We start from the raw sequence: 12,831 nt of genomic DNA, 5'->3' as shown, positions 1-12,831 counted from the left end.
TCCAATAGATAATGCTGGAACAGAAATCTATCTATATGGAAACAAATGAAATTGAACCCATTCCTCACACCAGTCACAAAAATAAATTCCACCTAGCTGGTAATCAAGTTCAAAGTAATAACCACATGAATTATTTCAGAGTCTAAAAGAAATGTATTGATTATATATTCCTAGTGGGATAGATCTTAAGGACAAACATCTTATTGTTGGTGGCAATCTTGGTATTGTTATACTGAAATTACCTCATATATGTAGTAGTATAAAGCAAATAAACAACCATAATAATGTCATTAAGGTACCAAGAGTTTTAGAATAGGAGAGAAGAGATAATACATAAAATCAAAGCTAAGTAAAAAACTTTTCCAGAAGGGAAACAGCACTAAATCAACAATCTTTCTTTTTCTAAAAAATGTGTTTTCTAGTTCTGTCCACCAAAAAAATACCTAGAAACAATGAAAACCCAGTAATAATGAATGCCCCAAAACATCCAAATTGTGGTCAATATCAATTCCCATTGAAAAAGTACTGCTTGAAAAAACAGCCAAGGCAGAATAGTTCTGGGGAAGAAAATATAGTCAGCCTGACAGCTCTCTCAAATCCTGAAAGAAAAGAAGCTATACAAGAATACTTGAATCATGTCAGATGGACACAGCAGCCATATGAACAGGCTCTCACTGACCAAAGAGGAGATAACCTGAAGTATCAGAAAGAATGACTACAATGGACACATTAAAAATATAAAAACATGTATGTTTAGATGACAATAATAAAAAAAAAAAATCACTGGTCACCTTCACAGATTGCTAGGGGCCAACCTGTTATTCTGAAAACTGACAAGAGGCTAGAAACCAGCCTTTAATCGTGATTCTCATATACAGACTATCTCAGGATAACCAAATACTTGATGAAAGGAAGTTTTTCTTTTTTAAAAGAAGTACTGCTAATAAATACAGAAGGAACTGTAAGATTAGAAATTCATCATTCTGTGATCCCAATATGAAATAACAGATCTGGTCAACAAGCATCAATGACTGCTAAAACCATTAAGTGAAAGGTTGACGGGGAACTCTATCAGGGTGGTATCAACTGCACCCATCAATCAATCTTTTTTTTTTCCTTACGGTAGATTTCATGCCCAACTTAGGGCTTGAACTCATGATCAAGAGTTGCATGCTCGGACCGGCTCCCAGAGAGCTTCCTAAAGTGAGCGAACCCAGTCAGCGCCTCTTGAAATGGAGACGGTCACTTCTTCAGATAGCTCCCCAGCTCTGGAAAATGAGCATCCTCGAGACCCCAGAATCCAACAATAGTGTGTATACTTCCTTCATGAAGTCTCATCGCTGCTATGACCTGATTCCCACAAGCTCCAGATTGGTTTTATTTGATACCTCCCTGCAGGTGAAGAAAGCTTTCTTTGCTTTGGTGACTAATGGTGTACGAGCTGCCCCTTTGTGGGATAGTAAGAAGCAAAGTTTTGTAGGCATGCTGACCATCACTGATTTCATCAATATCCTGCATCTCTACTGTAAGTCAGCCTTGGTACAGATCTATGAGTTGGAAGAACACAAGATAGAAACTTGGAGAGAGGTGTACCTACAGGATTCCTTCAAACCACTCATCTGCATTTCTCCTAATGCCAGCTTGTTTGATGCTGTCTCTTCATTAATTCGAAACAAGATCCACAGACTGCCAGTTACTGACCCGGAATCAGGCAACACTTTGTACATCCTCACCCACAAGCGCATCAAGTTCCTCAAATTGTTTATCACTGAGTTCCCCAAGCCAGAGTTCACGTCTAAGTCTCTGGAAAAGCTACAGATTGGCACCTACACCAACATTGCTATGGTCCGCACCACCACCCCTATGTGGCTCTGGGCATCTTTGTTCAACACCGAGTCTCAGCACTGCCAGTAGTAGATGAGAAAGGGCATGTGGTGGACATCTACTCCAAGTTTGATGTTATCAATCTGGCAGCAGAAAAGACCTACAACAACCTAGACGTGTCTGTGACCAAAGTCCTGCAACATCGATCCCATTACTTTGAGGGTGTCCTCAAGTGCTACCTGCACGAGACTCTGGAGACCATCATCAACAGGCTGGTGGAAGCAGAGGTTCACCGACTTGTCATGGTGGATGAGAATGATGTGGTCAAGGGGACTGTATCACTGTCTGACATCCTGCAGGCCCTGGTGCTCACAAGAGAGAAGCCCTGAGCTGGGGAAGGGGTCAGGCAGCACCAGGGGATATACCCCACTCACTGCCTGCCCAAAGTTCTAGGAACCACAGGTGAAACCTTGAGAGAATTGTGACTCTGTTCCCTGCTTGGGAGCTGGGGAGGGTGAGGGGGGAGGAAGGAGAATGGATTTTTAGCTGTCCTTATCCTCATGCATACAGCCTAGCCCATCCTAGCCCCAACCCTCTTAGATGTAGCCCCCTTTCCGGGTGGAATGATGGGCTGTATGCCCCTCAGGCCAATTCTCATCTCTGAGAGATCCCCAGACCTCACCCAGCCTTTGCCTCTCTCTCTGCCCCTGACTCCACCCTAAAATAATAGCACAACAAAACTCTTCCTAAAGATATTTTTATTCATCCTGTTTCATGCTATATGGAGGACGCTGAGTCCATTTAGTGACATTTCTTCCCATAATGGGAGTGGGGAGGATTGTGGGGAGGAGGGCCTTTGGGTTCCTGTGCTATGTGCATATGAAGGGAGATGGGGGTTAGGTGGAGGAGGAGGGCAGAGTGATTAGCTGAGGTTATTGCTTTTCATAGCAAACCTAATTAAAATGACAGGAACCCCTTAAGAAAAAAGAGTTGCATGCTCTACCAACTGAGCCAGCCAGCCAGTCCCATTGATCAATCTTAATATTACTAAAAATGGAACAACCAAAATGTTCCTCCTGATACAATAGACAATATACAACACCATTAATGAAATATTCTTTTTTAAGTGGAGTCCAACAGAAGGCTTAAACTCACAACCCTGGGATCATGACCTGAGCTGAGATCAAGAGTCGGACACTTAACTGACTGAGCCACCTAGGCGCCCTTCAGTGAAATATTCTTAACACAAAACTGAACCTAACTCTAATCAAGCCTCTCTACCTAATTATCAGTTTATAAGAAGTAAGAGATGAAATGGAAGAACATGTTAAAGGACCATGAAGATACAATCAGCCAAATCCAGAATGTAAGAAACTCTACAAAATATATGACCCAGTTTCTTCAACAAATAAATGGAGAATAAAAAAGATAAACTAATATAGATTCAAAGAGACTTAAGACACATATCAACCAATGCAACACTTGGACCTTGTTTGGATTCTGCAGCAAACAATCATTTAAACATTTGGGTATTTTTAAGATAATCAGTGAAAACTGAAGATAGCCTGGGTATAAGAAGACATTAAGAAATTTTGGTTAATCTTGTTGGGTGGAATAACGCTGCTTCTCTGCTAGAAATGTGTACTGAGGTATTTACCAGGGAAAGTATATGATGCCTGGGATTTGCTTTGAAATACTACACAGTTATTCATAAATTATATGTACGATTACAAATTAAAATAAGTAAATAAGTAGGAAGGTGGGTGAGTATGTGGGTGAATGGATGGATGAATATAACTTCTTCAGGGAGGGAAACAATTCTAGGTGAACTGATTCAAATTAAATATCAAGGCAAAACAATGAAGCTTTTAGATCATATAGAATACCCTCATGTTCTCAGAGGGCAGAATTTACTAAACAAAACTTTAAAATCACTAAACAAAAATGTGTTATCCTGTGCATAATTCTATGTAAGATTTTGTCTACTTCACACAATTTTAAAGGTACTTACTGCTGGTAAAAGAGACTGCATATTTTGATTAGAATCTGCTATTGTAGCAAGGTAGACCAAGTTCGTATGCAACATCTGCTGATACCTATTAAAACAAAACAAATACCAATATTAAAAATAATTTTCTTCCTATCTGCTTAAATACAAATAGCATTCTAATTATTTCTCGAGTTTAATAAAAGATTTGTTACCTGAGTATCAATAGTACTTCAATTTTTTCCTAGTTCCTCTGCAAAATAATTCCAAACAATAGATACATTCAAAGATAATAACACACACAGAGATCTTACCATGTGCTAGGTACTGCCATAGTTGTTTTATATACACCCCTATATTCAGTCAATCCTCAAACCCAGGCTATGAGGTAAAAGTGCTTATGTTCTCCATTTTACAGATGAGGCAACTGAGGTTTACAAAGGTTAATAACATGTACAATATTTGCACAGCTCAGGAAATGGAATTACTGAGATATGTACTAGCTCTATACATAGTACATGTGTTTTCTAAAAAGAGATCTAGAATGAAGGAATTCAACAAAACTGACATGCTTATTCCCTTCCCCCTGCCATTTTCATACTGCCAAAAACCTCAAACCCAAGTCCAGGCAACAGGCTCTGCTGAAAATGTCAAGGAGGAGGCAGGAATCACACAACTTTTCTTTTCCCGGCAGCAGTGACCAACAATTTATGCCTACTGCCCATCTGTTAGGGCTCAGCATATAGAGAAGACAATGAATAGGTGTCTTCAATTACAAATACATATATGTATATGTATATGTATGTATGTATGTAAAGAAAATAATAGGGCACTACTGAGACATATATGAGACAGAAAATAATAGGGCACTAATACCATTAAGAATTAACTTTCTAAAACAAAGCAAATTCTCACTAGTGCAATGAAGTGGTTAAGCATGCTCACGGTGATCTTATGAATTAGTTTTGCTAACTCTGCAAATTGGTAGTGATCCAGTTACTAGTGTTTGTAAATCCTCCAAATACAAACTTATAAATCCTATTACCAAACTGTTACACTGTTTTAGAATTTTGTTTACCTAGAAATATTAAATACAAATTTAAAATAATGAAAATAAAAGAACTTTATTCGGCTAAATAAAGTCTAACACAGATCCCAGATGAAGTCATTCTCTACACACCATATGAGGAATCCTAGGAAATCTTTTGCTGCATTATTTTTTTCTACTAGAACTGGTTTTACTACCTTTTTCTTACTAAAGAAAAAAACCCTACTTCTCACTGACCTTCAATTTTCCTCACTAACAAGTTTATGTTCTTTTTGTTTATTTTTTACAGATTTATTAGAGGTATAACCAATATACAAAGACCCACACATATTTAACTTGTACAATTTGATGAGTTTGGACATATGCAAACACCTGCGGCACCATCACCACAATCAAGGTAATAGACATAACCAACACTTCCCAAAGTTTGTTTCCTTTTTTGTTTTTGTTGTTTAAAAACAAGTTTAGGCTCTTAATGTTCCTCCTCACATATTACACTATGTTGCTCAATCAGGCATGATAAAATGTTTGTTACAGTGATCCTCAGACAAAAGAAGACCAGGAATTATTATATTGTACTGAATTATCCATAATGCTTAATTACATTGTCAAAATTCTTAAAACAGCACTAACAGGAAACACTAGCTGGAACTATTTTATTATTCTGTAAAGATCTTGAATGGAATTTAGGATACAGGGTTCGAAAATCTTGCCATTTTTTAAAACCAGCCAGCCATTTTTAATTAGAACATATAACCCAGGGGGACACCTGGGTGGCTCAGTCAGTTAAGCATCTGCCTCAGGCTCAGATCATGATCCCTGGGATAGAGGCCCCCACCAATCACATCGAGCTCCCTGCTCAGCGGGGAGCCTGCTTCATCCTCAGCCTGTCTCTCCCCCTGCTTGTGCTCTTTCTCTCTGACAAATAAATAAAATTTTAAAAATATATATATACAACCCATTTAAGTCTACTCCTTGAAGTTTTTCTTTTCTTCTCTGAGTATTAATATGGCTTTAATATATTCAGATATGAGGTTTGCTGACCACCCTGCAAAAATAAAAACAACAAACCTTACTAAGAGACTATGGCTTCCTCATGACCCTTCAAGAAAAAATTGTAGTCATGCTGATTAGTACTTAACAAGTCCACATTAGAATACTGTTAAATCTAATCTGCCATGCTCTCAAGGCCTCATTTGTAAAATAATGGGAGTTAAAGTAGATCTCCAAAGTCCCTTGTGGTTCTAAATATCTATAAATACAGCAACTTTTATGGAGTACTTTAGTTTTAAGACAGTTCCCCAACCTAAGTCTTTTTAACTTTTAATTTTTGAAATAATTTTAAATTTACAGTTTTAAGAATAGCATGAAGAATTCCCAAATATCTTTCTCCCACACTCCCCAATCGTCGGCATTTCACATTTGTCTTACTCCATCTCTAAACACACACACCAATATGTACACACATGCAAGCACACACACACTTTTTTCAAAATCTTTTGAGAGTCAGGTACAGACATAATATCCCACTACTCCTAATACTTCAGTGTCAATTCCTAAAAACAAGGAAATTCCCATATACAACCACAGTACAACAAATATTGGTACAGTAATACCATGTAATCCACAAACCCATTCAAATTATTCCAATTGTCCCAATAACCCCAAATCTTTTACCTAATGTAAGCTATGTTATCTAACTTCAACAGGTTTTCTTTTTTTGTAAACTGCATTATTTTTATAGCATTCATCAATACACTTCCCTAAGATCATTCAAGACCAAAGATGAACACTAATGAAAAGGTAGTTATTAAAAAAGAAAAGAAAAGAAAAAGTAGTATATATTCATATTCTTTTATAAGTTTGTGTATACATCACCTAAAAAGCAAAAAGCAAAATTCCTGGCTTCAGCTGACTCTACTGAAATGATAATAAAAAGTAGATTCTTCTACAAATATTAAAGAAATATTTTCCTGAAAAACTTTATTCTGTATATACTTTTACTTTTTTAATGTACATGTCTATTACCTCTAAAACAGTCTATATTAACAAAAAAAAACTGAGTATATATGATAAGGACAGATATAAACACATTCAACATTTTATATTTGACGATGGTAACTTCCTAATACTGAAAGATATTACAAAACACCCATAATTATTAACCTATTAAATGAAAGGCAGTTCCATGGCCCAAAAATTCCACTAAGAACCACTACATCAATTATCTGGAGTAAGGTCAAATAACCACTATTAAATTTATTGATAGAATTAAAAAATGAACCTGAAAAGGTCAGAACTCATTTTTAACAATAAATCTTCACCAAGAAACTATGAAGATTATATTTATAAGGTAACAGAAATACAATTTACAGAATAAAAGTTATCTTCCTAACTAGAGATTTAAAACTACATTCTTTTATATAATGATTAATACAAATTTTTTTTGCTTGAAAACCACTTACAGGACACTCTGAAGTAGTTACACTCATGATGAAATACAAAAAATAAGGGTTGATTTAAGTAAAAATAGAAGGTGATTTAGAAAATACTCAAATCAAACACTACAACAGAACAATAATATATTCTCATGCATGTTATCAGAATTTAGAGGGAAGAGGACCTGTGCATATGAGCTCCACAAGTGATTTACTTTTATTGAGCGTAACAGGAGTGTGTGCACATGTATGTAGATAAGGAGAGATACAGCAATATATACAGAGATGTTACCAGTGAAAATCTTTAGGTGGTGAGAATAGTGTTTGTTATCTTATTTTTACATTATCTGTGCTTTTTAATTTTCTACAATTCATATACTACTTTCATAAAAATAAAGTTATTTTATATTTAAAAAGCACGGTCTTAGGCAGTTATCACATCTTAAGGAATTATTTAATTAAAAGTGAACTATCCATTCCCAGATGGCTGTCATTTATTGATGTTCCTCTTCATTTTCCTTTTCCTTCTCCTAATGCAAGAAACAAGAACATTTAAGGTTGAGAGGAGGAATTTTTTTCTCTTTACTCACAAACCAACACTAACAACTTGAAAAAGAAAAAATATCTAAAGAACTCCAAGAATGAAATTAAATCCATCAGGAAAAGCAAAATGTAAGATTCCATCTAAACCAATTTAAACCCCATCTGCACCAAATATGTGAGAAGATGAGGTCTATTCCAATATGCAGAGAAGGGGGAAATGATCATATGTACACAAAAAAAGCTAAGAATCTAAAGAATAAAACAGTATAAACTTTTGTTGACTCAAGTTGGAAAGGCTGATTCTAGATCTGAACACGTCCTATCCATGCCATGTACTGCTAGGTCCTTTAAGAAACTGAACCAGTCCTATGCCACAAAAATCCCTTGGCTCTATCTGGCAGTGTAAAAAGCCATAGGTGAAAATAACCAGAGCCTGTCAACTTTTATTATCCCATGGCTGATCTGAGGCAGTGATCTCCTTACCACTGATGATTATCCATAGTTAAACTGAGGGAACAGATCAGTTAATTAATTTTTTAAAGAATATTTTGAAATATAAACAGACATGACTCACTGAAGAAACAATATATATAAAAGTAATGGAAATGATCATATAAAATGCAAAATGTACAAACGACTAGAAAATAAAATATCCTAGTACTCAGACCTAAGTTTCTAAATATTAACCTCTAAAAAAAGAACCAGGGCTTGAAGAAACAGGTAATTCCAAACGGGGGCAGGAAAAAGAACAAGATGAGTCTAGAACATTTTGTGGTGCAAGAAAATAAGGAAATGCTCAAAAAATAATGAATACATATCAAAAAGTCAGCTTGAGGAGCTCCAGTGGTCAACATTGGGGACAACTAAAGAAAGAAAACAGAGTAACATTATAACCTAAAGAATACAGTAAGAATCCATAAATCCGTTCATATATAAATAAATGAATGAGTGAATGGGTGCAGGGAATGAGAAATGGTTTCCTTAGAGTAGGATTTCAAATAAATGTAGAAGGAATGATTGATTTAGTCACCATTTGGTAACCACCACAGTAATAACTGTTTCAGTGAAGAATCACTGGATGATGGATGCTAAAATAAATGCTAAAAAAAAAAGTACAAGAAGGAACAACATATGTGTGTCTCAAAGTATCTGCCCAACAAGATACGTATGAATTAAAAAGAGAAAAAAAATAACTTTACAGTGGAGAAAGTGGCTGGCCACACCTCAACTAAGTGATTAAGATTCTCAGAAGAATTGGGACAAATCACTATCATACAGCTACTTGAGAATGCACTGAGAAGGACACACTACCATATTTGTGATGCTGCTGCCAAAAGTGCCTAACATGAATCTAATCAAGGGGAAACACCAGTCAAACCTAAAATGAGGGACATTCCACAAAATAACTGCTATGTATTCTTCAATAACATCAACAACATGAAAGATAACAGACTGCAGAATGGTTTCAGATCAAAGGTATACTCAAGGCATGTGACAATTAAATGCAACATCTGATCCTGCACTGGATCCTAAACCTGAAAAAAATACATTAATGGGACGACTGGCAAAATTTTAAACAAGTCTGAAGATTATAGTATTGCATTATTAATTTTAACAATTATACTCTGGTTATTTAAGAATTTGTGCCTGTTTTTATGAAAAACACACTGCGGTAATTAAAAGTAAAAAAGAATCATGTCTGCAACTTATTCTCAAATGTTTCAGAGAAATATGGAGAAGAAATGAATGATATGGAGAAAAATGAAAGTGAAGGGCATACAGGAATTTCTTATATGGTCTTTAAAACGTTTTTTGTAAGAATGAAATCATTTCAAAATAAAGTTTTAGAAAAAGATACCACTTTTCACCAACCAGATGAGCAAAAATTTTTCAAAGATGACTAAAATCCAGTGCTGGCAGAGGATGTTGAAAACCAAGGCTCTGGAATCTGGCTGAGAGAAAGCAAACCAAGACAATCTTTTTGCAGGGTAATTTGGCAATTTAGCATGGTCTTTGACCCAGCCATTCCATTTATAAAATTCTAACCTATTAAAAAACAAAAACATTTATCTAAATGTGTTTATATAGATATGAGTGCCGTGTGTGTAAATGCACAAAGAAATGTTTAGAAGGATAGGTACTAAACTATTCAAAGTAGTTACCCCTGCGGAGAGGAGAGAAGCTTAAGATTGGAAAGTGAAATGTGACTTGCTTTTATCTCTAGCAAATTTTATACTTTATGATTTTCTCTTTACAATGACCCTACATGACTTTTTCATTTCAAAAATGGTATTAAACAAAGAGAAAAAAGACAAAGTAACCAAGAGAGACTCAGAATTAGATAAAGGATGAATCAAGTGATAGCAAAAGTCCAGCATAGCAGGAAAGTGCATGCAGAGGCAAGACCCAGGGTTGTTAGAAAAATCTATTTGAGAACAGACCAGTGATAGAGTTCTAGGAAAGACAGATGTGTCACAAAATAAAGGTGAGAATAAAATATTTTAGAGCTGCACTGTCCAATAAAGTAGCCACTAGGTAGAATGAAATGCGGCTAGTTCAAAATGATGTTATTAGAGTAAGATTCACAAGGGATTGCAAAGACTAAGTATGAAACAAAAGAATATAAACTATCTCATTAATGTATTTATGTAGATTATGTATTAAAGTGATATTATTTTGGAAATAATGGCTTAAATAAAATATATTGTAATATTAATTTCTCCTGTTTCCTTTTACTTGTTTAATGTGTCTATCAGCAAATGTAAAATTATATATGTGGCTTACAATATATTTCTACTGGACAGTGCTACTCTAGAGACTTTTGATAAAATATTCAACTTGTTCCACTACATCAGATTCTATGGACAGCATTTACTTCTGACACATCACTTCAAAATAACAAGTTTGGGGGCACCTCAGTGGCTCAGTTGGTTAAGCAACTGCCTTCGGCTCAGGTCATGATCCTGGAGTCCCCGGATCGAGTCCCACCATCAGGCTCCCTGCTCGGCAGGGAGTCTGTTTCTCCCTCTGACCCTAACCCCTCTCATGTGCTCTCTCTCATTCTCTCTCTCTCAAATAAATAAAATCTTTAAAAAAAAAATAACAAGTTTGGTTCTTATATAACCAATTCTCTATTTATTAGATGCTTTGCTTTCTCCACCACATATATGGATGTAACTAAATATCCCATATATGTGACGATCTAACTTTTCCTCAAATCAGGGTACACAGAAATTTGCAGGGTAAGTATTTAAAAAGAAAAAAAAGACACCCACTGCATCCCAAAGAACCAATTTTTCTTTTATAAAAATCGGGAAAAGTCACACAAAAACTTGTACCCTAATGTTCATAGAAGTATTCTTAATAGCCAAGAAATGAAAATCCAAATGTCCATTACTGATGGATAAATAAAACATGGTATGACCATACAATAAAAAATTGTTTAGCAACAGAAAGGAAGTATTGATACATGCTTCAACACTGATGAACCTTGGAAAATACTATGCTAAAGAAAAGAACTCAGTCAAAAGACCACACATTATATGAAGTCATTTACATGAAATGTCCACAATAGGCCAATCTACACAGACAGAAAGCAGATTAGTGGTTGTCAGGGGGTGAGGGATTAGGAGGTGGGAATGGAAAGTTATTGCTAATGGGTATAGGATTCTTTTGGAGATGATGAAAATGTTCTAAAATGGACTGAAGTGATGATAACATGACTCTATGAATATACTAAAAGCTTTGAATTGTAACTTTAAAATGGGTGAATTGCATGGTATGTGAATTATACCTCAGTAAAGCGGTTATTAAAAAGAAAAGTAAAAAATTAACCAACACAGAAAAATGAATACAAAAAATTTTTCATATCATTCTTACTGAGAACACTCTGAGGTCTTTCCTTTATTCTGATAGTCCATTATACACTGAATAAGATGGTTATTTTCATCCAACATCTGAAATAAAATTAGAAAAAGTTTATTGTAAATCTAGTGTATCACGTAAAATTTTAAAAATCCTTCAGATTTCTATGAAATGTTCATTCATATAGGAACTGAATCTCTTCCCGGTCTTTCAAGTCTTATTCTCCACCTCTGGAATGGTATGTTTAGTCAACAACTTTCAAATAACTCTATTCCATTTATTCTCCCTGAAGAAAATTATTACCTGAAGCTGAGGAGGGGTTTCTTTTGTATTCAAACATTTTATTACCTCTACCTGTAAAAGAAGCTTTAACCTGTTAAGACTAAGAGGTAAGGGTCCAAGCTGACTCTGCATCATTCTTATGCTTTGCCGTAGTAAAGAAAAATTTTGCCCTTACCCACAATGAACACATGAAAACGTAAGCCCATGAAGCTTGAGGAAATAGATGGCTAGTTTCCAAGTGTTATACAGTATGGTTCTGTGATTCTCCAAACATGGAATAATCAAAAACGATAACTTCTAAGCATGTATATTTGTTGCACACTTTATGAGCTTACCTTATAATTAAGTTGTCCCAAAAGTTTAAAAACAAAAAGCGTATCAATTTATCATTCTATCGTCTTAACAGCAATTCAAAGCAATATTAGCTTTCAGGGTTAAATAACTCATCTAAGGAAGATGGCATTGAGGAAAAAGTACTGATGTAGCAATGAAAAGGCCAGTTAGTCTGAGTGCCGGCTTCACAATCCTGTGCAAATCACTTATGACTTCGGGGGCTCAGATTTATCTTAAGGGCAAGGGACAGAAGTAATGTTCCTCCTGAACTTGCCCCACCTTTCCAAGACTTCATAAAGTATAATACAATAATCACTCTTTCTCAATTATTTAATGTAGCTCTTTTAAAAACAAAAATCCATTTAACCTTAATTGTGATTTTCTTCCTACATACAAATCACAATCTTCACTTGCTAGGAAAAATATATATATATTCACAGGCTCTTCCGAAAAGTGCATTTATTTCCTAAATAGAATCACTGGATGCCAAAAAAATGTGTCTTTAAAATCCA

At 35.3% G+C, this 12,831-nt stretch overlaps 1 protein-coding gene and 1 pseudogene across 5 annotated transcripts in view; one reads left to right on the top strand and one right to left on the bottom strand.

The window, feature by feature from the left end:
• SS18 (SS18 subunit of BAF chromatin remodeling complex) overlaps nucleotides 1-12,831 on the bottom strand; it is an 84,750-nt gene that overhangs the window by 69,681 nt on the left and 2,238 nt on the right. For all 5 annotated transcript variants that reach the window (XM_025886607.2, XM_025886606.2, XM_025886611.2 and 2 more), the window contains exons 2-3: nucleotides 11,720-11,796; nucleotides 3,836-3,920 (exon numbers count right to left, since the gene is read on the bottom strand). In XM_025886607.2, the coding sequence (XP_025742392.1) occupies nucleotides 3,836-3,920; nucleotides 11,720-11,796 (162 nt within the window). The remainder of the gene's footprint in view (nucleotides 1-3,835; nucleotides 3,921-11,719; nucleotides 11,797-12,831) is intronic.
• LOC112835068 (5'-AMP-activated protein kinase subunit gamma-1 pseudogene) lies at nucleotides 1,184-2,811 on the top strand (annotated as a pseudogene).

The sequence above is a fragment of the Callorhinus ursinus genome, unplaced genomic scaffold (genome assembly GCF_003265705.2).
Source record: "Callorhinus ursinus isolate GAN/ISIS: 27379988/994484 unplaced genomic scaffold, GSC_fseal_2.0 scaffold11, whole genome shotgun sequence".
NCBI lineage: Eukaryota > Metazoa > Chordata > Mammalia > Carnivora > Otariidae > Callorhinus > Callorhinus ursinus.
The sequence above is the reverse complement of the archived record's forward strand: the minus strand, read 5'-3'. Positions and strand labels throughout refer to the sequence as shown.